The following is a 27,001-nucleotide window of genomic DNA, read 5'->3' on the forward strand; positions in this document are numbered from 1 at the left end:
GCAGGGGGGGACCTGCACCAAAGGGGAACAGGCAGGGCCTGGGGTGGATGATCTGTGAGAGCACAATCCCAGTGCTGGGGCGTCACTCCCAAAATAGCCACAGGCCCACCCAAACATCCCCCAAGAACAAGCCCAAGGCCCCTGCAGCCCTCAGCCAGCTGCTGCCCACACTTGGCAGCTTTGGGATGACCACGAAAACCAGGGCAAGCACTGCCTGTGCCCGTCCCTGCTCCTTCCCCTGCAGCTCCTGGCAGACAGAACTCGGGTCCCAGGAGGCAGCAGCATCCTCGTGTCAAGGACAGCCAAGTCTGTGCCAGCAGAGCACCGCGTTCCTCGGCCCGTCCTCGCCTCCATGCTGGGCAGCCCCCAGGAGCTGGATGGCTGAGCTTCCCTGGCATTCCTCCGGGCTGGAATTAGCTGGAATTCGAGCAAAATCTTCCTCTTGGTCATGCAGTTAAATTAAGTTAATGTGCAGCAACCGTTTGCTGGAGTCCTGCAAAGGTTTCTGCTCCCACTGCAGCGAGATGGGGAGGAAACTCTGAGCGGGAGGGAGGGAGGGAGTTAGTGAGAAACCCAGAGAGCTCCTCCCTCCCCCAGACACTGCTGACACTTTGTCGATAGCCAGAGACAGATGCCCAAGGTCCTATTACCTGCTCCTGCCTTCGGTTTGTGAAGGGTTGTATTCCCCCTCCGATTTTGTTGCCGAGTCGTGTCCGGCCCTGAGCAGATAATAGAATTTCATCGATAGACTGAGAAGGTGATGTATGTTAAAGCACTTAATATAAAGAGACTTCTACAGGAGCCCAAATTCAATTTGGCCAATGAACTCAATTGCAGGCATTATTGCATTCCAGGAGAAAGACCAAGAGCATTTATACACATTACTCTGCAAATATTTATGTTCACATATCCGTGTGATGTCCTCTTCACCCTTCCTCCCTTCTGCCGGCCGACCCCCTAATGGGGAAGTTTGGTTTTGTGTTTGCTTTTTAAGACAGCTTTGAATATAAATAATGTTTCACCAGTCAGCAGGATCTTGACAGCTGGTGAGTGTCAACTTATTTAAAATAAATAGCCTCTCGGATGGGAACAGCCAGCTAGCATGCTCTCCACTTTGGCATCTTTTAAATTGTCTCATCTTTGTAACCCAAACCTCAAATCATTTCGGAGGGCAGCGAGGAGGGTTCCTTCCTGCTGGGAGGACTCACCCGTCCCTACCACACAACCGAAAGTAAAAACCCACAAGGAAAACAACCCAGTCACAACCCTCTGACCCTATCTCGGGGGGTTTTTTTCAGTTCTTTGGCTCTGCACAAAGCAGTGAAAGCCAGAAGCCTCTCACCCTGGTTCAAGCTGAAAAAAACCAACATATTAAAATGGCTTTTCCTCTCCTTCAGCCCCTGGACCTCAGAGAAGCTCCCAGCCCTGCTCCTGGGATGAGCCACCGTTGCCTTCTTCATCCCCTTGAGCCCTGCTCCAGGACTGGCAAGAGCAAACCCCTGCCAGAGCAATCTCTCAGCCAGGCAAATCCTGATATAAACGCTCTCCACAAAGGGACTGTGCTTCTTCCATGGCCCAGCCATTAGAAGCTATTTTTACCTGCTTCCACACGCACAGATGGGCCAGAAACAATCCAAGCTCAGCACCCGTTATGCTTTGCCCAAAAGATTTGCTCCCTGCTTTTGCTGAGCTGCCAAAACAGTTGCAAAAGAGCAGGTAGAAGTGGGTAAGTGATGGCCAGGCAGCTGCCGGAGCGTGCTGCGAGCAGCGGCTGGGGATGACAATAGAGAGATGGAGGAGAGTTATTCATGTTTCCCCGAGAGCCCAGATCAGTTGAAACATCCTTTTCCTTGGGGACGGAGAGGAAAGAGCTCCCTTCAAACACATCGTCCCGTGAGACTCATTAAAGGCTCATCAATTACAGTGAGAGCAAACAATTCAGGGGAAAGCTCTGATAAGCCTTCCTCCGGCCGGCAGTCATTAGCGGCTCTCCCGAGCTGCCTCTCCCCGCACCAGCACCAGCGGGAAGGGAGCAGGGGGGCAAAGCCGAGCCCATGGAGGGAAAGGCAGGAGTGTGATGGCTCAGGAGGCAGCGGGATGGGACCGGCAGTCTCCGGAGTATCCCCACGGCAATGCAGAACATCCTCATGCAGAGGAGAGCGCAGGCTGGGCTGGAATGAGGCTTGCAGGAGAGGTGGTGGCCTTCTGCTGCTTCGTGTCCAGGATTTTTTAAGGAGTTCAGGGCAGTCAGTGTTGTCTCATGGGAGCTGGGCAAGAGGCACAAGGGGATGGAGCAACTCTTTAGGTCCCCACTCCAGCCCTACTCCAGCACAGCAGTGTCACTGCACCGGGCCTGAGGAGGTGCCAGCGTCCCAAGGCTGCCCCATCCCTGCAGGAAGGGAGAGGGATGAAGAGATGCTCTCTGCCTTTCTCTGCCTCACTTCCCTGCTCTGCAAGTGGGGTTGTAAAACAAGGAAGAATCCTTGGAAGGAAAACAAAAGGCTGGGATGGCTTTTTGAAATAACTTCAAAAGTCATAATTAATGAAAGCTGAGGGAAAGGGGCTGTTTTCCCACTCCCAGCACGGAGGGAGGTTTGCTGCAGGTTTGCTGCACTCCTGTGTGTGGGCATCTCCTTCCCTCACACGTGGGCTTGGCACCAGACACCTCTCCAGCAGCTCGCTGCTGTGACCTCCAGGATGCTGATGTGGAGAATTGCAGAAAAGTGTTCTTTATGGCTGAAAAAAAAAATTAAAAAAGAGAAGAAGAAAGGGGAAAAAAAGGACACTTTCCTGTAAACTTTCCTTGGCGCTCCAAGCTCCGTGATGTTCCCTGGTGGAAGCGTTGGCAGCATCAGAACCACACTGCCCCACTCTGAGGAAAGGTGAATGAGCTGCACTAAAATAAACTCATAATAAATACCCCTCTGTGCAAACTGTGACATCTTGGGGCACACATTGCTCCGACCACTCCGGCTGGGAACAGTGTGAGGCAGTTTTTGCTTAATGCCAAGTGCAGTGGTGTGATCTCCTGCCAGCCTGGTACAGGATGGGTGTCCCTGGTGCCTGAGGGTGCTGCGGGTCCTGCTGGGGCTGCTGATCCTACACAGGGCTCTGAATTCCCACCGAGAAAACAGCACTGTCAGCACAGCCTTGACCCACGAGTCAGAGAGGAGAAACACTCCCAGATCTCCTCCAGAGCCAGAGAGACCATATTGCAACCAACACTTTGCTGGAGCAGCCCCGGGGCTGGAGCAGGGCCACGGCTGCTTTCTGCAGGACACAGCACAGGTGTCTGCCTCGCTGCTGAGTTTTAAGCCTCATTGCTAAGTAGCTCCTAACCTTTCCCTTCATCCTCTCCTTCCTGCCGTGGCTGGGAGCCGAGGAGGATGAGCAGAGGCGAGCAGGACCAGCAGCTCCCACCCAGGGGACTGGGCTAATGCCATTTACTCTGGTCTCTGCCAGCTGAGCCTTGGCTGGGGAAAGGCAGGCACAGACCATCGGCGTGTCCTTGGGCTGTGGGCCCAGAGGAGGAGGCACAGTAGCCTGAGGAAGGGGTTGAAGCTGATCCACTGAGCCCAAGCTGCAGGGAGGCCAGGATGCAGAGACCTCTGCCCAAAAAGGGGCTGGCTGAGGGTGCTCAGCTGTTCACCATTAAATAACGCAGCCTGATTGATTGGGCTGTGTTGCGGGGTCAGCCTGCTGGGGTTACAGTTCCCTGCTTAGATTGATGATCCTCAAAGGTCGAATTCAGAAAGCAATTCCCTGGTAAAATTGATCCTTCGGATAACAAAACTTTTGCAGAGTGGCAAAGGGTCTAGCAGTGAGAAAAATCAGTGACCCGGACACAGGCAGGCAAGGTGAATACCTGCCTCTGCTTCCTCTTGACTTAATTTCCTTGTTTATACCAATTAGGAAGTGAGGGTCTCCCCTGGGAAGAGCAGTGCTCTATCACTCCTCGCTGGGGGATGTCTGTAGGCTCCCTCCCTGTCCCCATCCCACTGGGCAGGAGGCAGCAATGAGCAGTGTGTGTGTAGGAGCAGACACTTCTGGCTGCCTCCTGCTCACGCCCGTGCCTCAGTAAGGCCAGGTCCTGCTGCGTGGAGGAGGATTTGTAGCTGGAGCCAAATTAATGGTGAACAGGTCTCACCCTCCTGCACTGGGAGCCAAAAGCGCCCCAAAACGTCTGCTTGGCTCCTGCCAGGAGCAAGGATGTGCCACATGTGGAGGGGGTTGGTCAAAGCTGCCTCAGAGCCACCCAGGACTGATGTCCCCACCGTGACTGGTCCGTGACTCGCAGGGTCAAACACTGGAGCCAAGCACCACCCTCCACCTCATCCCAAGCTTCAGAGAAAACAAGGGGTGTGACAGTCCCTTCCATCCTTGTTCCCACTCCCCTGGGGCTCCTAAACCCCCCTAGGCTGGATGCTGAGGCTGTGCCCTGGAGCTGCCCCATCCCTCGCCCCCTTCAGAGGAGGAGGGAGGAGAGCTGCAGCTCCTGAAGCTGTTGCTCTGCTCAGGCAGGACCCAGAGCAGCAGTGGTGAGGCTTTGACCTGCTTTAACCTGCTTTAACCCTCTATCTTGCCTGCTTTGCTCTCGTCTGCTGGTTTTGAAGCGAGAGAAGGAGGCCACGCTGTGTGGACGCTGAATAATTCAGAACCAGAGGCTCCGCAGCACTCCGGGGCTGGGCAGCGCCTCTGCCAAAGGGCTGGGACAGCTCAGCCCAAATCCTTCCTCACCACGGCCAAAGGGGACCTGCAGCATCTGAAATTCAGCATCCCTCCTGGCTGTAGGTACCAGCCAAAGCCACTTCCTTCCCCTGGATGCTGGGAATCGTGGCTCACTCCCAGAGCACAAGTGCTTGGAGGCTGTCAGTGCTCTCAGCCATGACGCGGCATCTCCAGCCCTCGCTCATGCCTGGTTTTGAGTGGAGCATGCTGAGTGCGTCTGCCTCTGCTCCCTGGGCCACGTTTTCTTCTCTCCACCCTTTTAGAGGCTGCAAAATTCCCTCCTCTGCTTGGTCAGACACAGGGCAGGGTTGTAAGACTGGGAGAGATTGTTCATCCAGCTTATGCTTAGCCTCTGAGCGGGGTTTGTTAGAATTAAGGACAGGGAGGGGAGGGAGAGGAAAAAAAGAAATCATACATGAGGTCAGCTTATGCAGCCATGCGTGAGGAGAGCACAGCAAAGGCGGCCTCAGCAGGTCAGGCAGGTGGCCGGGAAGCTTCTGTGGGGGCTCCAAGTGAGAGAGGGAGAGGCAGCAGGAACAGGGGGCATGTGCAGCACCGGCACCCAGACTTCCAGCTCCCAGCCTAACCCAGGCTTTTTACCCCAGTGCAGACGGAGCAGAAGGAGCAGCAGGCCATGTTTCCTCTTGTCTTCTCTGCAGGCAGTTCACTCCCTCAGCTCTGTGTCTCCTGAGCCCTGTAAAAGGAAGCACTTCCCCATCAGACTTCCCCACCCCTGCACAGAAGGCACAGCATTACTGTTTTCTAATGCTTCTGCTTCTGAGAGTGTAAATTATTGCACAAAGCAGGGAAAACCGTCAGGCTGTGCTAGGGATCGGCTGTCTGGAATGAAATGAGATGTTTTGGTCCCCAAAGTCTCTGTCTGATGGCCTCAGCTCGGGCCCAGGAGTCACCAGAGCCACGAGTGAGTTATGGGCTCAGCCTCAGTGCTCTGCGCAAGTCACCTCCGGAGTCTGAGCAACAGGAATTATTGTGCACGGAGATAATTATTCCCTGCGTACTGCACTACAGCTCATTAAAAGTTTCTTAATGTTTGCAAATTGCTGAATAGCGTTTTTAGTTGTTGCCTTCTCTGATGAGGCGGGGACTAACTGGTGGATTCTGGTGGTGGCTTTGCTGTCTGTGTTATTTTGGTCACAGCAGGCTGGGGCTGTGCTGCACGCAGGGAAAAGGGTTTGTGCCGGGCAGCCTCACACCACGGGAGAAAACGCTGTTGGCTTTGGCACAGGGCACAGGGGGCAAGGGCTGGGTGCCACCAGGTTAGCCCAGCTCCTCCATCCAAAGCCAGAGACTGCCTCCAAGGAAAAGCCTCCATCTGAGGGAATTACCCAGATTCCTGTAACAGCCTGACATGTGAGTGACTCCTTCCTGGTGTCTCAGCTGGAGATGTTGACTTGCCATTGAACAGTCTGTGCTCCTCAGTCAGAGGAGGGAAGTGTCTCATTTTGGACGAGAGGCTGCAGATCTGCCCTGGGTGAGGAGGTGGACATTGAACCCCAGCACCAGATACCTGGGGAAAACTGCTGAGTTCAGTGAGAAATACCTGCAGGAGGAGCAGGGAAAGGGGTGACCAGCCCAGCCTCAGCACATTTTCAGCACTACACTGGGGGCAAGGAGGAGCAGCAGTAACACCTGACAGCTCTTCCCTGTCTTCTTCCTCCAGGTGTAAATGCAACCTCCACGCCAACCTGTGCACCTTCAAAGAGGGCAGCCTCCAGTGCGAGTGTGAGCACAACACCACGGGCCAGGACTGTGGCAAGTGCAAGAAGAACTTTCGCTCCAGGTCCTGGCGAGCAGGGTCCTACCTGCCTCTCCCCAACGGGTCCCCCAATGCATGTAAGTAACCTGCAGGGAGCCAGCCCTGCCCTGGGCTGCACAACAACGCCCACAGGTGGAAGCGGGTGCTCATCTTGTCCCTCTCCAGCTCGAATCAGTGCAGGATGCTCAGTTTTCCAAAGGGAAATGGGCTCTTCACAGAGAAATGAAGGGGGATCTGGTGGATGCAGAGGTGATGTGTTGGCTGCTGGCAGAGGAATGATGAATCTGAATGATGGTCAAGAGCAGGGATGATGACTTTAGGCCAAGATACAGCCACGACTTCGGGGCAATGCCGATTATTATCCTTTGATGAAGATGTTGTTAAGCACAGCAGAGCTCTGAGCAGCCCACGGGCTGTGTGCTGGCTCTGCTCAGCTGCAGGAATGCTGGCTGCTCCCTGGATCCTGTCCCTGATTGCTGGCATTCCTGGGAAGCTCTGTGAGCCGCGGTCCCCGTGCGCAGCCCCAGCTTCCTCTGGCTGCTGCTGGAACACTGCTGGCTCTGACAGCAGTGAGATGAAGGATGCACTCCCGCCATCCTCCGAGCAGGGAATTGGGGCAGGAGGCATCACAGATGGGCCGGTTCCTCCTGGGTTCCTGTCCACTCCACATCAGCAAACTTGTTTAAATGTCACGAAGCCACAGTAGCCACTCCGGCCTTTCAAAGCAGCAGCTTTGAGCATTACCAAAGAGAATCTTTTCTCTCCCTCCTCCCAAATTTTTTGAAAGATTTATGTGCTTTAAGATGATCAAAGCTGAAATCCAGGCTCCGAAGGCCGTGACGGGAATGTTTTGTGTGTGCCAGGGCTGGTAGACGAGCAGGTTCTTTGAAAGGGAACGAGCTTGTCAGCTCCCACCAAGCGGCTGCATTGCTTCAAAGGAGCTTGGGAGAGTTTCTGGTGTTGACAGGCACAGACATGCTGTTCTCTCTCTTTCCCTACCCTCCATTCCGTGTGTCTCTTCCTATTTCTCTTTCTCCTCTGCTCTTCCTTCTCCCATTCATCTCTCCTCCCATCTGTCATTCAGTCTTCTTTGTCCTCCTCACCCCAACTCTCTCTGCTGCTTCCTCCTCCCCACACCATCATCCTCTTCCTCTGCCCCAGAGGCAGCTCTCTGAAGCCCTCTGCTCTTGGCAGTCCTGCCTCTTCCACCACTGTGCTTTATTTATATTCACACAAAGGTGAGACTTTCCATGAATCACCCACATGTTACGGCAGGGAGGCCCATGAACGTGTTTAAAAAAAGACTGGACGTGGCACTCAGTGCCATGGTGTAGTTGATGAGGAAGTGTTAGGTCGTAGGTTGGACCAGATGATCTTGAAGGTCTTTTCCAACCTGGTTCATTCTGTGACTCTGTGATTCTTTAGTCCTGGGTTCAGACCCCACAGCTTGTCCTTGTCCCAGTGCTCCTGTGTATTTGTCCTTTGCTGGGCTTTTGCAGCAGCCCAAGGAAATGGTTAACAGAAAAAAAACCATCAGAAAGGACCACGCTGCTTTTCCTTCCCCAGGTGAAAGGCTTGAGATGCCAGGAGCCCAGACAGCATTTTCTGCTGTTTCTGTGCTTTGACAAAAGCAGCTTTTAAGCTGTAGCAGCAAACTGATGTGCCTGTGAGCAAGCCCCCACTAATTAGCTGCTGTTCAGTCCCATGTTGTGTGTCTGTGTGATCTTCTGATGGTGTCCTGCTTCCAGTGACTGGGCTTCCTCTTGTTTTTTCCAGGTGCAGCTGCAGGCTCAGCCTTTGGCAGTAAGTAAAACCCTGACTGAAATGCTGGCATTTAACACCTTGGTGCATGATCCTTGTGGATGTCACTAGGAAAAAAAATATGGTTATTTCCTATCCATTATCATTTTCCAGGCAATAAGTCTTCCCTAATTGTGCCTCATTTTCTGTCCTGTCAAAGAGTCTTATATTTTCTTCCTCTGACTTCAGCAGCCTCATTTTGCCTCCTCCTCTGGCATGGTTTCCCCCCATGAGGTTCGTTAGTATGGCAGCTGGAAAGGAAATAAAAAAAGACTCTTCAAAATCACCAATGCTCGCTGTGAACTCCCCCCTTAACCCCCCAGTACTGCAGAATTCTGCTCTGAGAAGGAGCTGGGTGTGAATTATTTGGCATAGAACCCAGTCTGGGTCACCTTGGGCTATCAATAAAAAAGCATATAGAGTGTGTGTACATCTGTATGTACACGTGTATGTATATGAACAAATGTCTGTGAGGTGTCAGCAGCAAAGGCAGAGCTCAGCAGGGATTTCTGCTGCAAGATTGATGGCAGGAGAGGGCTCCTTATTTAACAAAACTGGAGGTAGTTGGATATCAAAGAGCCTGGAGTTTTGGGTAAGCAGAAGCCTGGGTTTGAATGTTGTGCTGCAGAGTGCCCCTCCAGAAGAAACAAATCAGGGAGCTGAATGAATAATGAATTCTTTGGTTTGCAGGCAAGTGGGAAGAATTGGAGGAGGAATCGTTTCAGGGAAATGCAAATGCAATTAAGAAAAACACACCTAATAGGAAAGTGGAGGACAGGTCTTCTGAAATGAAAAATGAACCATGTTCATATTTTTAGCAGTTAAGTGCAGGAAATTTTCAAATAAAAATTAAAGGTCTCCCTTAAGTAATTTAGGATTTTTAAAAAATAAATGTTTCAACAGTTCAGAATATTCTTCACCTTTCTCTTCAAAACCATTTTGATAACTTTTTTGCTTCCCATTTACAAAGCTTGGCATCCTCAGCACTACTTTTGTTTCCCTGGAAAACATTCCCCATCAAGATTTTCTGCGGGGCAGAAGCTGGGAGGGTGCAGGGGGTGATGTGCAGGAGGTGGACAGGAGGGATTTATGTCCAAGGCCAGTTAAGGAGAGATTATTTAACCCACATAGGAGACTAGAAGTGACCTAAATTAAGTATTTAACCTAGCTCAGGGCTATTATGAAATTAAGCACGATAATCTGTGTGAAGCACTGAGACAAACAAGGACAGGAGGGCAGCAGGTGTGAGTTAAGCAGGAATTTGTGTCCCAGTGTTATTTTAGTCGGGGCTGTTGTGGGGAGCAGTGAGCCATCCTGAAGTTTGAAGGATGCCACCGGAAACAAACATGTGCCAATGGTCTTGGTTGGCTTTGACGGTCTCAGGCAGTTTGGTGAGGGGTGGCAGCAGGGAATGGCACCGTGCGAGGAGCACAGCTGGGCATGTGGGCACCGGGCAGTGGGAGCACAGCCTGGCACAGCTGGGGACTCCTTGGCACCTCCCACCCGCTCCTCACCCCATCCCTGCCCAGACGTGCCTTCATCTCCCCTTTTCAGCTTAATTGGCAATTAGTTTATGATCGAGCTGTAAGTATTTAAGCCAATATCTGCACCAACAGAGTAAGCTGATACAGCCCCAGCCTGCAGGCCCTGCTCACACACACACACACACACGCCCTCGCTGCGGGCAGCGTCATCCAGCCGCCGTCGCCTTAATCCTGCCGGTGCCCCAGTTGTGACCGTGCTGAGAAATCAGTCACCAGTTCAGCCCAGCAGCAGCAGCAGCCTCACGGGTGTGCAGGCTGGCCTGGAAACCCACCACTGTCCCCAGTAAGTGCCTCCCAACTCTTCTCTTTGCTTGTCAGCGTATGAGCGACCGCAGCGAGTAAACACCGCAAAAACCACTACGGCAAAAACCACCACGGCAAAACCCACCACCACCACCTCAACCACCACCTCAACCACCACCACAACCACCACAACCACCAGCAGCACCCCCCTACCAGTCACCACCACCCAGACAGGTGGGTGCCATGCTCCCTGCCCTGCTCAGAAGCCAGGACTCTGCTCCCAGGCTCCTCTTCCAGCTGCTGTGTCGGTAGCCGTGGATCTCTGCTCTGTAGGATGATAAAGGGACATGGATAAAAATCACCCTGACTTGGTTCACGTCCCCCAGGCACCAGGCAGCCCTGGTTTGCTGTTGTCTCTGGCACAGCTGCCAGAGATGCGCTCACAGCTCTGTGACAAGGCAGGGCAGGAAAGCAATGAAGACTTTTCTGATCCGTAATAAATTTAAACCACGTATTTCTCTGGAAGGAGAGGGGGACTGTACCCCACCCTGCTCTATCTCAGACATCCTGCCACTTGCCACCAGACTCAGAGCAGCGCACAGGTTTTGCTCTGTCCTTGCTGTTTGTACCAATCCTGCACCAAATCCCTGTGGCCAAACTCATGGAGGTAGTGCAGGTGCAGTTTTCCTAGGGCAGAATTCCAGCTTTCCCCAGGTGGCCGCTGTCCAAGCAGCCCGGGAGCGTGCAGGGCTGGAGCTCACACACGTGCCAGAAACATCCTTTCCTAATTTCTGAAATCACCCCGTGGAGGAAAACTTTTGTCCTTTTTTTCTGGGGGCTCCTCCTTCCCTCCCCCTGTGAACAAGGAGACAGTGTTTTTCCTTGTCTTTTGGAAATGAGCAGATAAAACTTAACAGCAGGACATTTTTTTAAGCTGCTCATGGGGGAATTAGACACGCATTCCTCCCTTTGCCATGCTTTCAGGGCCTGATATTTCCCAGGAGGACGTTTTACACCCACAGCATGTTAGTAACAGTCTGTCTGGGGGAGCTGCCAGAAGCCAGTCAAAGGGATGAGGAAACTTGATTGCATGTTTATGCAAATATAGATATATTCATGGAAGTACCCTGCTTGAGGAGTTAATCAGGGAGCCGAGGGTTTAAGTCCAACTTCCATGGAGTTGGAGTGACCTTGGAAAAAGAGTGCAAGGCTCAACTCTGTTGAGAAGAGCTCCTTACTGAGATCCATGCTGTACCTGGGGCTCACCCCATCCTCACAGCCCCAGCAGGGCCAGGTGATCACATCTACATCCACACAAGGCACTTGGGGTCATCTGATTTTTATCCATGCTCACGTTTTAGGGCTGTTTTTTAGCTGTGTTTGTGTGGGTAGCTGCTTGGTGTGTCTCTTGTATGATTTGCAGTGCACTGCCTTTGTGGCATCTCTGGCACAGGCAGGACAGTGTCTCTGGGGGGTTGGGGTGCTGGGGGTAACCTTTCCTGCTCTGGGAGACATCACAGGGTTTGTTCCTTCTCCTGCCTCCTGGGCAGAGAAGATGTTTTCCTAGTGCTTTCATAAACTGATGGCAAGGGACAAAATTAATAAATCACAGCCCAGCTGCCAGGTCGTTGGCTTGATACGGCCAGGCCTGAGCTCCTCGCTCCTCATCCCCATCCAGGTCCCCATCTGTGCCTCTGCAGAGCCAGGTCCCACCCCAGAATTGTGTGCCTGGGAGTGGTGACAGTCCCTGGAGGGGCTGCTCCACAGGACAGGGCAGCCAGAGCCACCCAGCAGCTCAAGGACCTGCTCTTAGCTGGGCAGCATGAGGGGTTTGATACCAAAACTCCACTGTGTGCCCTTGGCCAGCAATAGGGAATCGAGGCACAGCTTAATTCTGATCTGCTTTTGGCCAGAGATGTTTCTCCTCCTCCTTCTCCATACAAAATATAAGGATTTCTTTTAAAACCATAACAATCCCAAGGGCCTGCAGATCTAATTCTAACCCGGGCCCCAAGGGAAACACTTTGTGAAAGAGGTGACCCTTGAACTCCTGGCAGGACACATTTACAGGAGGTGACCCTCAGGAAGTGTCAGAATCCCAAAGTGAGATACTCCATTGTTCCTCCCCTTCTGAATTTTAGAACCTTTAAAATCCCTCCTTGCTTTAAAGCCAGACATTTAAACCAGTCCTCTCAGAGCCCTGCCCCATCCCTGCGCTGCTTCGCCCTCTAATTGACACACTGTCTTCTGCCCTCTGAATTTCTCCTTCCCACCATAAGCAAACATCATCAGACCAGCCTCTGAGTTTGCTGCCTCTGTGCCCGTGACAGAAACACAGAAAAAATCAGGTATTTAAAGCCAGCCCGACGTGTTTTTCCCTTCTCCCCGGTGCCTCCGCACACCAGTGGGTAGCAGCACGGCAGAAGCAGCGTGGCACGTAGGCTAGAGGAGTAGATTAGATTTGGGTTGTCTCTGGGTTGCATGGAGCTGCTAGACATCTGCTTCCTTTGGCTGCTCGTGGCGTTTTCGTGGTCAAGGTGGAGCTGTGGTCGTGCTCGTAGGATGCTTTGTGTGCCCGGTCGTGCGGTGAGAGGGGAGAGAGGGATGAGTTCATGGGCAAGGACTGTGGTCTGAAGGCAGTGGAAGCTGCCAAAGTGGGTAGAAGGAAATCACAGAGTTACCCTTAGGAGGATGAATTAAGTGCTATCCTCCTTTGCCTTCTGCAGTTCTGTTGTTTCAAAGCCTTCCTTGAAGCCTGTCAGCTTCTTCCTTGCCATTTGTTACATTTTTTTCCCATGTTCAAAATAAGCAAAAGAAAAAAACACCAAAAAGCCCAAACTTTTCCTTTTAAATTTTTTTTTTTTTCCTGCTTCAATTTTCCTCCCTCTAGTTTGTGGCAGTCTCAGCAGTGCCAGTTCACCTCTGGGAAAAACAGGACCAGCCTGAGCTCTGCTGGGTGGTACCAGCATCGACAGCTTGGGTTTGGGGAGGTCCTGCAGGAAGGGCATCCCATGTTGATCTTTTGAGAAGGGCTTTTCCAGGCTTCTCCCCCAGTGCTGTTTGCTTCCCCAATGGTTTTTGCTATGAAATGTGACTTCTTGGTTCAATTCATTCCACTTCCTCAGAAGCCCACCAAGAACGGCAATTTCCAGCAGAGCCGCCCATCGTTTCCCATTTTTATGAAGTGGGTCTGAGCCAAAATGTGTCTCTACCCCCCTCCCAAAATGTGAAACTGTCCATTATGGCCCAGAGCTACAAAGGGAAAGGTTCTCGGGATAATGAGCATTAATAATTTTCTTGGCTCTGTAAATGCGATTGAGTGGAGGTGTATGTGAATGACTAAAAAGCAAAATGCCTCCAGGGCTGTTTTTTATTGTGACTCTAATTAAACCCTTGCCAATTTGCACAGGGATTTTTTCATATTCTCTTTAACACCGTATTAATATCAATTGGTTTCCACTTTCCAGCTGAAAAGGACAATGTCTATCACCTTCTCTTAGAGCTTGTCATTAAAAAAATAATCTTTTTTTTTTCTTTTTTATTCTGTATTGTTTATCATCCCCTTGATGAGGCTGGGAAATCACATTTCTCTCCTACTCGGGTTTGTCCTTTGAAACTTGGCAAGGATCAAGAGATTTTCTTTTTTTTTCCCTCCTCCTCCTTATGTTACCCAACTGGAGCTTGAAATTAATAATATGGCTTTTAAAATTTTTAGTCCCTGGTTTGTTTTCTAGCAAACCTGAGGATTGTTACCAATATTGAGAAGCAGGGGAGGGGGATGGAGCCAGTGGGGGTGAGGGTTTGAAGGGAAACCAAACAAGTGAGCTATAAAATTTCTTACTGGTTCCACTTCTCTGCCGTGGTTGGAAATTCTTTGATTTGTATTTCTGAGGGAACAGCAGAGCCTGAAGGAGGGCGTGGAAGTTGGGATTGGAAATCGGGGTTTGGTGCCTCCATCCCAGGTGTGGGTGCTGTTTCCCAGCTGTTATTTCAAAGCAGAGGGGTGCACGGCAGTGTCTCAGATCCTGGTGCTAACACAGGAGCACGGGCAGCTCAGCACACACTGCCCCTCACAATTCAAGGGCTCTGGTGCCTAAAGACCCCCGTGGCACAGGGCTGGGTGTTGGATTTGGGGCTCTGACTCCCTGTGGGAATGCTGCAGGGCTCCTCGTGGGATACCAGCTCCCCCAGTAACACAATTTTCTCTTTGACCACTGCAAGACTACCCCAGCTTGTCGGCGGCTGCCCCGCTGCAGGTGGGCTCTCCCCCGACCAAGGCTGGCCCAGGAACACAAGGTAGGATCCACGGGGCTGAGCTGGGTCCTGCCAGCCAGAACCAGCTCAGAGAAAGCTTTAGTTCCTAGCTCTGGATCTGTGTTTTCCATGCCTCTCTTCTCCTCCTGCTCAGAGCTTGTCTGTGCCCTGCACACAGCTGGGAGTGAGGCTGGATGGAGCCTCGGGGTTTAGTCATGTACATGAAAGATGAGGATGCTGAGTGGCAGAAGGGATTGTTCACAGCTTGCTGCTGGGGTGAACGGAGAGGATCATGGAAATCCTGTTAATTCCTGAGGCTGGAGCCTGTTTGTAGAGCAGAATCACCCTGTGAGTGGATAGGCCTGCGTCCTTTAGAGCACAGATCCTCCTAATGCATTTCCTTGCTCAGGTCTCCTACGTGACGGCCTGAGGTGCTCCAGGTGGGAGCCTTGGGAGGTTTCTCTCTGGTTGTTGAGGCTGAAGCTTCTCCTCCGCGGGGTTCCCACCACACACACGCTTTGGCAGCTGCCCTTGGTGCTCAGCTCCCGTTTCCCACCTGAGATTCCTGTAGCTCACTCCAGCTGTAGGCTTTAGCATCCCTCCTGTGCAGATCACGGCATCCTGGGCCTGTCTGGCCTCACAGAGAGGCAAAGCTGCTTTAGATGCAGTAACAAGGGATGGAGCTACACCAAGGGGCCAGGAGTGCTGACAGCCTTGACAGTGCTCTGCAGATCTGGCTTCTCTCCGTGCCTGGGCAGTGTCAGGACCACATGCCAACACTCAGCCATCCAGCAGCTCCCACACCTTCCCCTTAGGAATATTTTTCCTGCCTCTCTTCACACTTAGAGATGCTAACTTTGTGGAGACTTTGTCTCTCCTTCCTGCTTCAGCACGTCCTCCACCAGATACAGCTCCACCGACCCAGCCTAGACGCCTGCCTAGAGCTCCCTGTGTCCCTTTGCCACCTTGTTAAGCAAACCAGGGGGGATCTGTTTTAAATCTGATATTCTCTCTGATGCCACCTGTGATGACCCACCAAACACAGCAGCACTTGGACAGAAGCCGAAGCCACCAGACCCTCCCAAGAACATGAGAGGTAAGGCCAGGGCTGTCCCCAAGGTTGGGACAGGGCAGGTTTTTCCCTCAGTGCCACAGGCCAGGACAACCCCCCATTGTACAATCTCCTCCTCAGAGGGACCAGCTCAGCTCAGCTCTGCTCATCCAGCCCCCAGGGAAGTCTTTTTGGAGACATTTGGGGCCAAGGAAAGCCATGGAGAGCAGAAGGGCCCTGGTAACACAGCAGCCTCAGGGATGGTGTTGGAAGCAGGAGCGGGTGCACTCTGACCATGGCTGAGCCCATGGGGAGCCCGGCCACCTCCTGCCACCACTGTCACTGCGAGGATGTGACCAGCACAGGTGGCTGGAGCTGGCAATGCCCACCCACGGCCTCCCTGAGCACCACAGCACTTGTAAGGGCATAAGCTCCACAAAAAAAAAAACAACCCAGTGGAGCCAGAACCTGTTTCCAAGCACCCTGTGGGACCTCAGTGCTGCTCAACCTTGCTCCTCACTGGGCTCACCAAAGCCAAAAAGACTTGGTGGCCTTTACCCCCAGTGCTGGGTCATTCTGTGTGGGACACAGGTCTGGGTGGCAGCACAACCCCCAGGGAACCCCATTCCAGCTGGGACAGCCCTTTGACCCTGAGGGAACATGGGAAACATGGCCCTGGGAGCCCCCTGCCCAGCACAGCTCTCAGACCTGTTCTGTCCTCTGGCGTAGCGGCTCCGAAGAGCAAACCAGGGCGCACAGCACACTCTGCAGGCAAGAAGCACGGGAAAAAGACAGGTATGTGCTGCTGGGGACGGGCCAGGCTGGAGCAGCACCTGCTCTGCAGGACCCTGTAGATGCACCCCTGCCAGATGCCACCTCCATAGCACTCGTTCTCCTCGCAGATTTTTGGGTGCCAGCTGGTGTCACCTCCATCAGCCCAAGTCTGTGGCCGGTAGATAATGGTTTGTGAGCTGTAGATCCTTATCCCAAACCACGCCACCAAACGCTCATCAAGTGTGAGCAGCTCCTCCCAGCTCTGCAGTAGTGTTGTGCATTGGGTTTTTCATGCATCGAGTTTTTCAGGCATCAAACTTTGAGGAGGGGAGGGGAAGAGCAGAAATGTAGCAGCTACCGGCTGTCTGCTGCAGAAATAGATGCCAGTGCTGCCAGCACGGTGCTCTTGGCTCGGCATTGTTCTCGTGGCAGGGGAGGACACGGGGTGGTGCTAAGCAGTGAGAAAAAGCCTTTCTCTGATTTTTCTCAAGCATCCTCAAAGAGCTCAAAACTCATCCGGCTCAAACCAAACTCTGGCCCAGTGGCTCCCATTGAAAGGTACAAAGGTAAGCAGAGGGAGGGTGGCTCCAGGGCTTCCTGACCTCGCTCAGGTGATGTGGTCCTGCAGACTCTGACATGGAGAAGGTGGGGAGGGTCTGTCTGAGTCGTGGTTAGCTGCTGGCTGTGTGTAGCAGTGCTTCCCAGGTCTGAAACAACGCCTGGGAATCACAGCAGGCAGTATATGAGCTGGAATTCTTTGGATATCAGTTGATGAGACAGAAGTCCTTTCAGAGGGAGTCAAGATTACAAGAGACTCTCAGCTCCTCCTCAGGCAGCTGTGAACCATGGGGAAACCTCTGCCCTGCTCCGTCTTCCCCGGTCATCATGTCACTGATCATGTCTCCTCCTCCAGTTGCATGTGCATGCCAACCCACACCCTTCCCTGCCATCCCTCTGCCATCCTTGAATGTTTAATGTTCTGCTTGGAACAAAGCCCCATCTCCAAACCTCTCTTTGAAGGCCCTGAAAGCTCAGACCTGGCTGAGACTACTTCTGCTCAGGTTATCCCCTGCCCTTGCTGGCTGGGACCCTCCTGACCAGGCCAGCTGGGCCACAAGTCACCTCCTTTTCTCCTGAGTTGCACATCTCACTATACAAACACATATATAAATGCCCACTAAGATCCAGCACCTGGATCTGACACTGCAAGGTTGTCACTATCTCAAGTCATGGTAATAAAAAGCAAACACAAGGAGCACAAAATCCAATCCCCCTGGCTGCAAATTCACCCACAGATGGTTGTCTTCTAACACGTGCTCACTGATGACAGAGGTCAGCCCTTGGGACAGGAGCGTTTGGCCAAGTGATGGCGGCATCTCCCAGCCCACCAGCTGTTGAAGGATGCCACACAAGCCACGCTGCCTTGCATAGGCTTTTTTAAAACATTTAACCTGAGAGCCACCACCCCTCGCAACAGAAAGGTACCACAGGAAGGGGCCTGCTGAGAAGGGATACAGAGGGGAAAGGGAGTGGCTGTGGGGTTTTACCTGGACACGCAGCAGCTCCATCTCCACTTGGGCACCCTCTGCCAGCGCCATCCCATGGGCCAGCCCCCTCTGTTCCCCAGGCACAGCCTTTGCCAGGGCTCTGCTCCTCACAGGTGCTGCAGCCTCCCCAGAGCCACACCCAGGCACGGAGCTCTGCTCATTAATAAGGCAGCTCTGTAATTAACGCCTGATTCCCCTCCACTGCCTGCTCCCGTAACGATGGAGTTTCTGAAAGAACCCGTTTCCTGGGATTGCAAGGGGCTGGCTCCTGCCTGTCCTCACCTCAAGATTACAGGGACCCTGACCCTGCTGTGCTCTCTGAGGGACGATTTCCAGCCCAATCCCCCCGTGGTGGTGGAGACCTGTGTGCCCTCCTCCAGCCCAGCACATCCCAGCCCTGCCCTGGCCGTGGCCATGGCGTTCCCTCGAGGACAGTGGCTCCTCTCCTCCTCCCAGCACGAGGGAAGGCGCTCCAGGCCCATGTCCCCAGCTGTCCCCTCCTCTCCTCCCACAGACTGCGAGTGCTACGGCCACTCCAACCGCTGCAGCTACATCGACTTCCTGAACGTGGTGACCTGCGTGAGCTGCAAGCACAACACGCGGGGCCAGCACTGCCAGCACTGCCGCCTGGGCTTCTACCGCAACAGCTCCGCCGAGCTGGACGACGAGAATGTCTGCATAGGTGAGCACGGCCCCGGGCCGGGCCCTCAGGCTGTCGACGGGCTTCATCCAGCCCCTCCCTGCAGGGTGTGGGGCCCACCTGCGTGCTCGCTGAGGATGGCAGCTCGTAGGGTCTCTGCAGCTTGCCAAGGCATGTCTTCCCTGAAAACAAAGCCTGAAAATTATCATAGAGTCACAGAAAACTGTCTGGGTTTGGGTTGAAAACTGTCTAGTTCCACCCCCTGGCACGGGCAGGGACACCTTCCACTAGACGAGGTTGCTCCAAGCCCCGTCCAACCTGGCCTTGGGCACTTCCAGGGATGGGGCAGCCACAGCTTCTCTGGCAAACCGTGCCAGGGTCTCTCCACCCTCACAGTACAAAGTCTTTCTGACTGTGTTCAGAGGCTTTGCTCAGCCAGGAAGGGCTCAGCCCCAAAGAGGGGTGACCGTTTGCACTGTTGGGGCCTCTAAGGCCAACATGTCTTCCCAGCCCCTTGGTCTCTAAGCTCTCTTCCACAGCACATCTCCAGACTTTTCCAAGCCCCCAGCCCCTCCCTCAGGGAACTGCATGCTCAGAAGCACAGGCAGGACAGGCTGTGACCTCCCTGTGTCTTTGGCCAGAATGTAACTGCAACCAGATCGGCTCCATGCACGACCGCTGCAACGAGACCGGCTACTGTGAGTGCAGGGAAGGTGCCACGGGGCCCAAGTGTGACGACTGCCTGCCCAACTACTACTGGAGACAGGGCTGCTTCCGTGAGTACCCGCCTGCAGGGCCACGGGCAGCTCTGGGATGGCTCCAAACAGGAGCAGCATCTCCAGGGCTCTTGGCTTGGGTGCCCCACGATGCCCGGGGTGCGGGGTGAGCAGATTCCGGCCATTCCTCGCAAATCTAAAATTACTTTATAGCTTTGGCCACGGAGTTTGCGCTGCATTCTGCTGGCCTTGGAACTGCTCTAGCGCTGGGAGGGCTGGATAATTTAACCCCTAGGAGCTAAAATCCAGTTCCTGCTGCAGCTGAGGGGTTTGACACACTGCAGGGTAACACGTGCACCTCTCCCTGTCACCCTGCAGCCAATGTCTGCGATGACGAGCTCCTGCTCTGCCAGAACGGCGGCACCTGCTACCAGAACCAGCGCTGCATCTGCCCCGTGGGCTTCAAGGGCGTGCTGTGCCAGCAGTCCCGGTGTGAAGTGGACAAAAAGGACTGTGACGGTGCTCCCGGTGCTGGTGGCAGCCTGGCCACCATGGCCCTGGGGCTGCTTGCCCTGCAGCTGCGAGGTTGGGTGGACCTCTGAGGCTGCACAGGGAGCCCAGCCCGGGCACGTCACCCGAGGGACCTGGGGACACCGAGGTGACGGGTGGCCGTCCCCACCGCCTCCTCCGCCTTCCTTCACGCTAGGACTTGCACAACGTTCTTTCGGTCCACTTTCCAAGCAGAGAGGTACGCAGGGAGCCCGGCGCTGACTCCTGCCCGCGGAGCCAGCCCGGTGTCCCAGCCCGGTGTCCCGGCGCGGTGACACGGGGACCGCAGCAGCCTGTGCGGGACGCGGCGCACAGTGACTCTGTCCTGCTCCGCACAGGGCGGCCTGGGGCCGCCGGGGCTCTGGGCAAACGGTGCCGCGATCCAAGGGATGTTTTTTTTATTATTACTTTCTTTACTTTGGTATAGGCTGGGGTGTTGGTTTTTATTTTCCCTCCTCTTGGCGTCCTGTTCTGGAAGAGCCTGTCATGACAACTGCAGAGCCCCAGCACACAGCAGGCAGGGGACAGGAGGGAGGGGAGAGGGGACTCTGGTCCATCCCTGCTGCATAGTCCCACATCCCACCACGGGCCCGGCCTGGCCACGCACATACTGTTGCCTACGACTGTAGTTGCTGCATTGATTTTGTATTTTCATGGCTGGGTTTTGTTTTCTTGCACTTAAGAGAACACAGGGGCCGTGAGGCATTTGGAACGCGAGGAGTGCAGTGTCTTATCCACACATGTCCGTATGGTGTACGGGTCAAATACTTCTTTTGGTAGAGACTTATTTTTGTTTGGATTAAATGTTATAACAGAACCACGACCTAAAGGGACATTTTACCATGAGCATTTGATTCTGGTGTATCCTCCTCCAGTAAAGCAACTATTAATGGCTGCTTGATCACCACGTTTTCCTTTACGTGTGCACAGTTAATTACAGGTAAAGACTTATTTTTTGATTCATAATGTCCTCTTGTGTTTTCTGAGTCACTACCAAGGTGCACCACATGGTGAGGGAGAGGGGAGGGAGAGAGAGGTTGCCTCATCACCGAGAGCTGTTAATTATTTCTCCTAATTACTTTGCCGAGCCTAGGTTAGACTACTAACTGTAGACAATGAGCAAAGTCTGAGTGATATATTAAGCACTGGTCTTGTGTGAAAAGGCCATTTCCAAATGAGCCTGCAGCAGGAAAAGGCTGCCTAGTGCAGGGATGCTTCTCCACAGGGACCTCAGCTGTCCCAACTCCATTGCAGCCCCCTCCAATTGGTGCCATGATGCACCTTTGCAGAAAATGCTGTATTTTTAAGCAACCACAGCCAGTATTTTTGAGCAGCAATATAGAGCTCACAGGGATTATATTAACTCATTAAAGCTCATCAACGTGCTCCTGTCTGAGGAGGCATTTACAGTCAAGCACATAAATGAAGGCAGGAGAAACCAGAGACAAGAAAAGAGGTAACTCAGGTCAACTGGAATGTCATTAACACAAGAGCTCTAGTGTTGTCATATCCAAATGCTTACCAAGCCAGGAGATGACTGAGTGCAGGTTTAGAAGATGGGGGACACCCCCACCTCCAGCTTGTTCAGTTCTAGGCTGGTTTCTCTGACAGGTGAGCAGCCTTGGTCCCAATCCCAGTTCTGGGACACTCCCAGAGCCCCACATAATCCAGGCTTCAGCCCCACTGGCATTTCCAGGTCTGGTGTCCTTGCCTGAGTGGAGCTGTACTCTGAGAGCTTCTGTCGTCACCTGCTCTGTTCCAACACCTTCTCTCTGTGGCCCTGTCCCTGCAGCCCATCCTGGTCAGGGATGCCAGGAGCAGCCCATGTTTCAAAAGTGCAAGAACCCACAGCATCTTCCAGCCCTAACTCTGGATACTGAGCACTCAGCCAGTGCCACCAAAACCCAGACACCTCCACAGAGAAGGGACAGCAAGTCTGTGCTCTGGAAAAGGAGAGAAAACCACAAGTGAAGGTGCAGGATGGATATTGTCGCTTCAAAGAGCAACACACATTCTGAGCAGGATGTAACATCACCGAGGCAGAGCACAGGGCTTAGTTAAACCACCACAAAGTAAAAGAGGGTCCAACTCACCCTGATTTGATCCTTGAGGCAGCAGGCTGGCCCCAGCATTGCCTCCCTGGCTTCAGCACAGTCGGTTGCTCTCTGTATCGACACTCACTCTTTTCTTTGTGCCTTCTGACTGCAGGAGACCTTAAATCCTCATGTTGCTGTTCTTACAAGTAATAGCAAAGACGGTAACAAGATCAAGATCTCTAATGGCGCTTCTGAAGGGTGAAGCAAAATTCTCCTTTCCCTGCACTATTGTTTTTTCTCTAGAATATTAGATTAAGCAGCAGAAAATTTACTACTTCATAAAGCCAGACAAACTCCGCGCCCAGCAGCTTCCCTGCAAAACACACTTTTATTGCAGGAACGTGCCAAGCAGCAGCACCAAATTCCTATAGAAAATAACTACAGAAGGGCACAACGAAGCTCAGGCCAGTCCAGGAATGAAGGCTGCTCAAAACTACGCTTGACCTTTCTAGGTTTGGGGCTTTGCTCTTGGTTGGTTGGGTATTGGCTGTTTGGCTTTGGGGTTTTAGAGTCACAAAATAGTCACATGTGCTGGAGAACTTGGAATCTCACAATGCAAGCCACTGCAAAGCAGAAAAGAAAACCTCTCACACAAAACTTACACTTAGTATTCAAGAAAACAATTTAAAGCATCTGAAAGCTTCAGTACTGAAGACACAAAAAAATGCAGACATCTGTTAACACGGGTGTCTGCACAAAGAGAACAGAGCATTATTGAAATAACACAGAGCAACCATCACTGCAAGTACCCATAGATCCCAAAGTTCATCTTCTCTAAGGCAGAAGTTTTGTACATCAGTTAATGCTTCCAAATGGGAGAAGTTGTCCAATGAGCTTGATACTTGTGAAAAGGTTACCCAAAAGGTACGTTTCTTTCTGAGAAAAGCCACTTATGCTCTTTCAAGAGGTTCCATGTGTATCCTGTCACCGGCATTTGATTAGTTTGAAAAAGTTTTTAAATTACACTTCTGCCTGCAAAAAGTGACCTCTCCAAACAGCACAAGTAGAGCTTTTGATTTTTTTTCTTGTTTACCTCAAATTCTGCTCTGATTTTAACTATTTAGAGTTCTGAGAAATCTAAATAACCAAAAGCCCCAAGGCAACAAAAACCTTCCTGATGCACACTTGCTCACTTGCCAGGTAAACTGTTAAAGCTACGGTTCCTGGGAGCTGGAGACAAGAGCAGGGAAAGAATTCCATTGGCAGCTCCCAGGTATGTTGTTTTTTGTTTTAAAGATGAGGCAGCAGACATCTCATCTGCAAGTGATTCGTAAGGAGCCCTGCAGAGGCTGGAGAAGCAAGAGAACCAACACTTTTTAATGGGAATAAAATGGTCTCACTGCCCTGTTCTGCTCTGTAATTGGCTTTCATGAGAAGCCTCAAATGTAAATAAAACAAAGTATGAAGGAGGAGCTGAGTGGTTTTGCTCAGAAATAAGAGCAGAGCTGGGTTTTGAAGAGCTTTATATCCACATCTTCTCAGCCCTTCTGGCTGGGACCTGGAGAGTTTGGCTAGAAAATGGCCAAAAAAATCACATTCTGATCTGAGATGCAGAGAAAAGCTTCAGACCCTCCTGAAGGCTCCTTTGGCATTTAGATTCTCGAGCTGTTGTAACAAGTTTTACTGCAGGGTGAAACGTGTGAGGAAAACCTAAACCCACCCATTTTCACCAGGTAACTGCCAGCAATAATCCCAGGCTCCAAAAGCTCCATCCTGACCCCACTCTGTGTCACTCCAGGGGTTAAAATAGAGGGGAAACTGATGGGGTGTCTGTATCAAAGGGAGTTCTTGCTTCATGCAACAGTGAAATCGGTGACAACCTTGCACAGCTGCACCAGACTATAAAATCAGGTTGTCTGTGTTTTCCCAATACCAGATGTAATGTGCCCTCAGACCACCTTCATTTCTATCATGCTTTTCCTGGGAGTTGGTAGCAAATTAGCCAAGGGCTGAGCAGCAGACAAGTACATATGGCCAGGAGGTCTCATGTCAGTGATATTCGATGTACAAGGCTGCTTAGCTTACATTTATTTGCACTAAAGAATAAGGCACCGGGCTCCTTTCCAAGCAGCTTAAAAAGACAAGAAAGGAGACCCGTTGTGGCAAGAGACTGTATTATATCATTAACATTATAAATTCCATTTACAATCCAGCAGTCATTTCATCCATCATTTATTCATGCACAATGGAGAGAAGCATCTTGCAGTTTTAGGACCGTGGTTCTGCTCATCCACAGGACTGCTGTGAATGAACAGCCCAGCTCCAATTTTGGCTCCTCTGGTCTCTGCCTTCTCACCAGGCTTCAGAGTCTGCCAAAAAGCAAAAGTCAGCTCTGGAACCCCTGGCTCCAGAACCCCAGCTCCTGCACCACCACTCATTAGTCCCAGCTGCTAATTAGTTGCTGCACTGGGCTGCCCCAGGAGACAGCACTGTAAGAACTCACGGTCCCACCGGCACTGGGAATGTGAATGGAGAGACTGACAGGAAGGACAGGCTGACGTCCCTCATGTCCCCACAGCAGCCTGGCACAGCTCCTGTGAAAGCCAAGCACAACCCAATGGCATATCCAGCTCTCAGCAGTCCCTAGGGTCCACCCACCAAGGAGCCAGCACCTCCCTCCTGCACTTCCTATAGCAGATAATGCTCCCGGAAAACTGCTGGTTTCCCTCTGGTGCCCCACAGACAGCCCAGAACAGCTGGGAAGGCAGCACAGCACAGGGCACAGTGACCCAGAGCTAAGGAACACAGATTAGACAAGTAGCTGCCATGCTCTCACATAACCATGATTGGGAGTGATGACATGGAAAACGATTACAGCAAACCTTAAAGGAAAAAGGAATAACCACAGTTATTTCCCACATTTACTGCAAAGCCTATTTTGTGTACAAAGAATAAATTTAAAAAACCTCCACACTCTGAAAACTCTTCAACAAACCAGAGTCCAGCACTTACAAGAGACTTTACTTCCTCCCAAGAACACAGAAGGGACTGGCTTTGCACTGAGAATTAAGCTCCAAGCTTGGAAGCAGCATGGAAGCCTCTCTATAAAAACCTGGATACTGCTGCAAAGGGTTCTGGCACAACCTCCAATAAAGTGTTTTACATAAAGCAGTGTGGAGTATGTTTTTTTACTGACTTTTCCAACTTTAACACTCAGTCGCCACTGAAAAGCCTCCTCCAAGGGCCACCAGCTCTGAGGAGTTATAAATGACTACAGCGAGTCTCTACTCACACCTTACACACTGCCTGCCCATCACTACTCAGCACTTTGTACCACAGAGTGGGAACAGCAGAGAATTTATGAAAATTGTACCTGACCTGTTTGTTCCTCATTGCAGATTTGAGTCAGTGGGAAGTGTGCTTTGGATTGGGTTTTGCTCGGTTTTCCGTGTATAAACAACAGGAGAAAAAGTTAAAGGTACAAACCTACTCTGAGTGGTTTGTGAAGAGGGAAAAGTGTTGTAAGTGTAATAACCCAAGCACTTTTTTTTTTATTGACAAATACAGGACTAATGATACAGACTGACATGGCAGCAATAATCTACTGCCGAAGACTGACGACTTAAGTCAGACAAATCTAGTATTAAACCAGCAAAAAGGACTGAGAAACTGAACACTCCTCAAAGATGATTTATGGGAACACACAGGCATTAGAGAGTACAGCAAAAATGAAATGTTGAAACAAAATTCCTTCCAGCATGTAGCAAGTACTGCTCTCAGAACATGTTCTGAAAGGAACATGCAGACTAAGGAGAAAGAAAACTAGAAGAAAAGTTTCACAGAAACATTTTTGTGACCAAATTGTATTTAATAACCAGAAAAGCATTTCCTTATTCATTTTGTTGCCAACTTCACTTTATTTACATCAAGACAGTCCAAATGGCTTCCACAGCCTTGGGGTTTGCAGAGCAGCAGCCTCTTAATGTGCTAAGTACAAACAGCAGGCAGGGCAGCACAGCCCTGCCAACAAGAGCCAAGGGGCTTGGAAGATGACAGTTTTTAAATATTCCTATTAACATAAAGGGAAATAACACACAGGGTATGGAGTCTGTGATGGGGAGTGACTGAAATGTCTCGTTTGTTAAGGTCAGAGTCCCTCAGCTGCCTCTCAAGAGTCACAGCAGCTGGAGAAGAGCACACAGGGCCTGCCAGGAAGAGTCAGGGGTCACTGAAGGATTCAGAATACAACATAACAAATAACTAAAGCTGAACAATGCACAGATGCTGATTTCACCTCACAGGGATCTCCCACATTCTCCCTGTTACATTGAAACACCCAGTCCTGCAGAGCACCAGCTGGACAGGCCCAGCCAGCAATAAAAGCCTCCCCACACACCTCCAAGACAGCTCCTACCAGTAAAGCACGTTTGTTCTGGGCTTGGATGCATTAGGGATGAGAGTTTTCCTGGCAATTACAGCCTGAAGCAGCACCTGGTGCTTGGCAGAGTAAGGCACTGGTGTCTCCCTGAGCTGGATCACAGGGCCCTGCCTGGCAGTGGGTTCAAAGGACAAAGCTGGAATTACCTCTGCAATAACGAAAATGGAACTGAAGATTGTGGCTCACTTGCTCCAGCAAAGCCACTGCCACAATGCTGTGACAAGGGGCAGCAGGACACTCCCTGCTTCAGGCTGGCCCTGAACACACACCTGGAGATGGCACAACCTGGCCCACTCCGTGCAGCCAACTGGTACCAACCCTGCAGCTCCTGCATTTCCTGAGACCTGTGCTCTCACATTATCTCCACACAAAGCTCAGTGCACGTGAAATGCTGCTCTTCACCTCCTGAGACACACACAAGCTCCAGAAAACAAAAAGCGATTCTTCACAGTGACTCCAAGGAATTCTTAGCAGAAATAATTCCAATTTTATTGTAAATGTTATGATGTGAGGAAGGTTTTCTTAAAAATAATTTGGTTTTTCACCGTCTTCTTTTAGTGGCTGTATATTCTTCACCAGCACAGTGGAAAGAATCTAGCAGTAACACCTAGAAAGAACTACCTGCCCTTTTAATCCCTGTAGATCTCCAAAAGCTCCATACACAGAAACTCAAGTGATATTAGCAATAACTGTTAACTAGATCTCGGACCAAGATTCCACAGTGAGATTCCTCCTCACAAGGACACAGTGGGACCAAACAGACCTCACAGGTTTGAATCTGCAGATTGTGTTTCCACTGCAACAAGAAAGGGATTCCAGCTGATAGAGCAGCAACAAGAGCAAAACTCAAGGCACGTTTGTATAAACAAAAACTCCTCTTCCTATAAAAACAGGCAATAAAATA

General features: G+C 51.6%; 1 protein-coding gene across 1 annotated transcript in view; it reads left to right on the forward strand.

The window, feature by feature from the left end:
- NTNG2 (netrin G2) overlaps positions 1-20,627 on the forward strand; it is a 46,238-nt gene extending 25,611 nt beyond the window's left edge. Inside the window, exons 4-14 of the mRNA XM_066201349.1 lie at positions 6,410-6,582; positions 8,282-8,308; positions 10,168-10,326; positions 12,372-12,440; positions 14,314-14,388; positions 15,392-15,442; positions 16,127-16,192; positions 16,663-16,737; positions 18,233-18,400; positions 19,000-19,134; positions 19,453-20,627. Of these exons, the coding sequence (XP_066057446.1) occupies positions 6,410-6,582; positions 8,282-8,308; positions 10,168-10,326; positions 12,372-12,440; positions 14,314-14,388; positions 15,392-15,442; positions 16,127-16,192; positions 16,663-16,737; positions 18,233-18,400; positions 19,000-19,134; positions 19,453-19,676 (1,222 nt within the window). The 3' untranslated portion in view covers positions 19,677-20,627. The remainder of the gene's footprint in view (positions 1-6,409; positions 6,583-8,281; positions 8,309-10,167; positions 10,327-12,371; positions 12,441-14,313; positions 14,389-15,391; positions 15,443-16,126; positions 16,193-16,662; positions 16,738-18,232; positions 18,401-18,999; positions 19,135-19,452) is intronic.
- Positions 20,628-27,001: the final 6,374 nt, after the last annotated feature.

The sequence above is a fragment of the Chamaea fasciata genome, unplaced genomic scaffold, assembly GCF_029207755.1.
Source record: "Chamaea fasciata isolate MVZ Bird 193981 ecotype frontalis unplaced genomic scaffold, bChaFas1.0.hap1 SCAF_20, whole genome shotgun sequence".
Taxonomy (NCBI): Eukaryota; Metazoa; Chordata; class Aves; order Passeriformes; family Sylviidae; genus Chamaea; species Chamaea fasciata.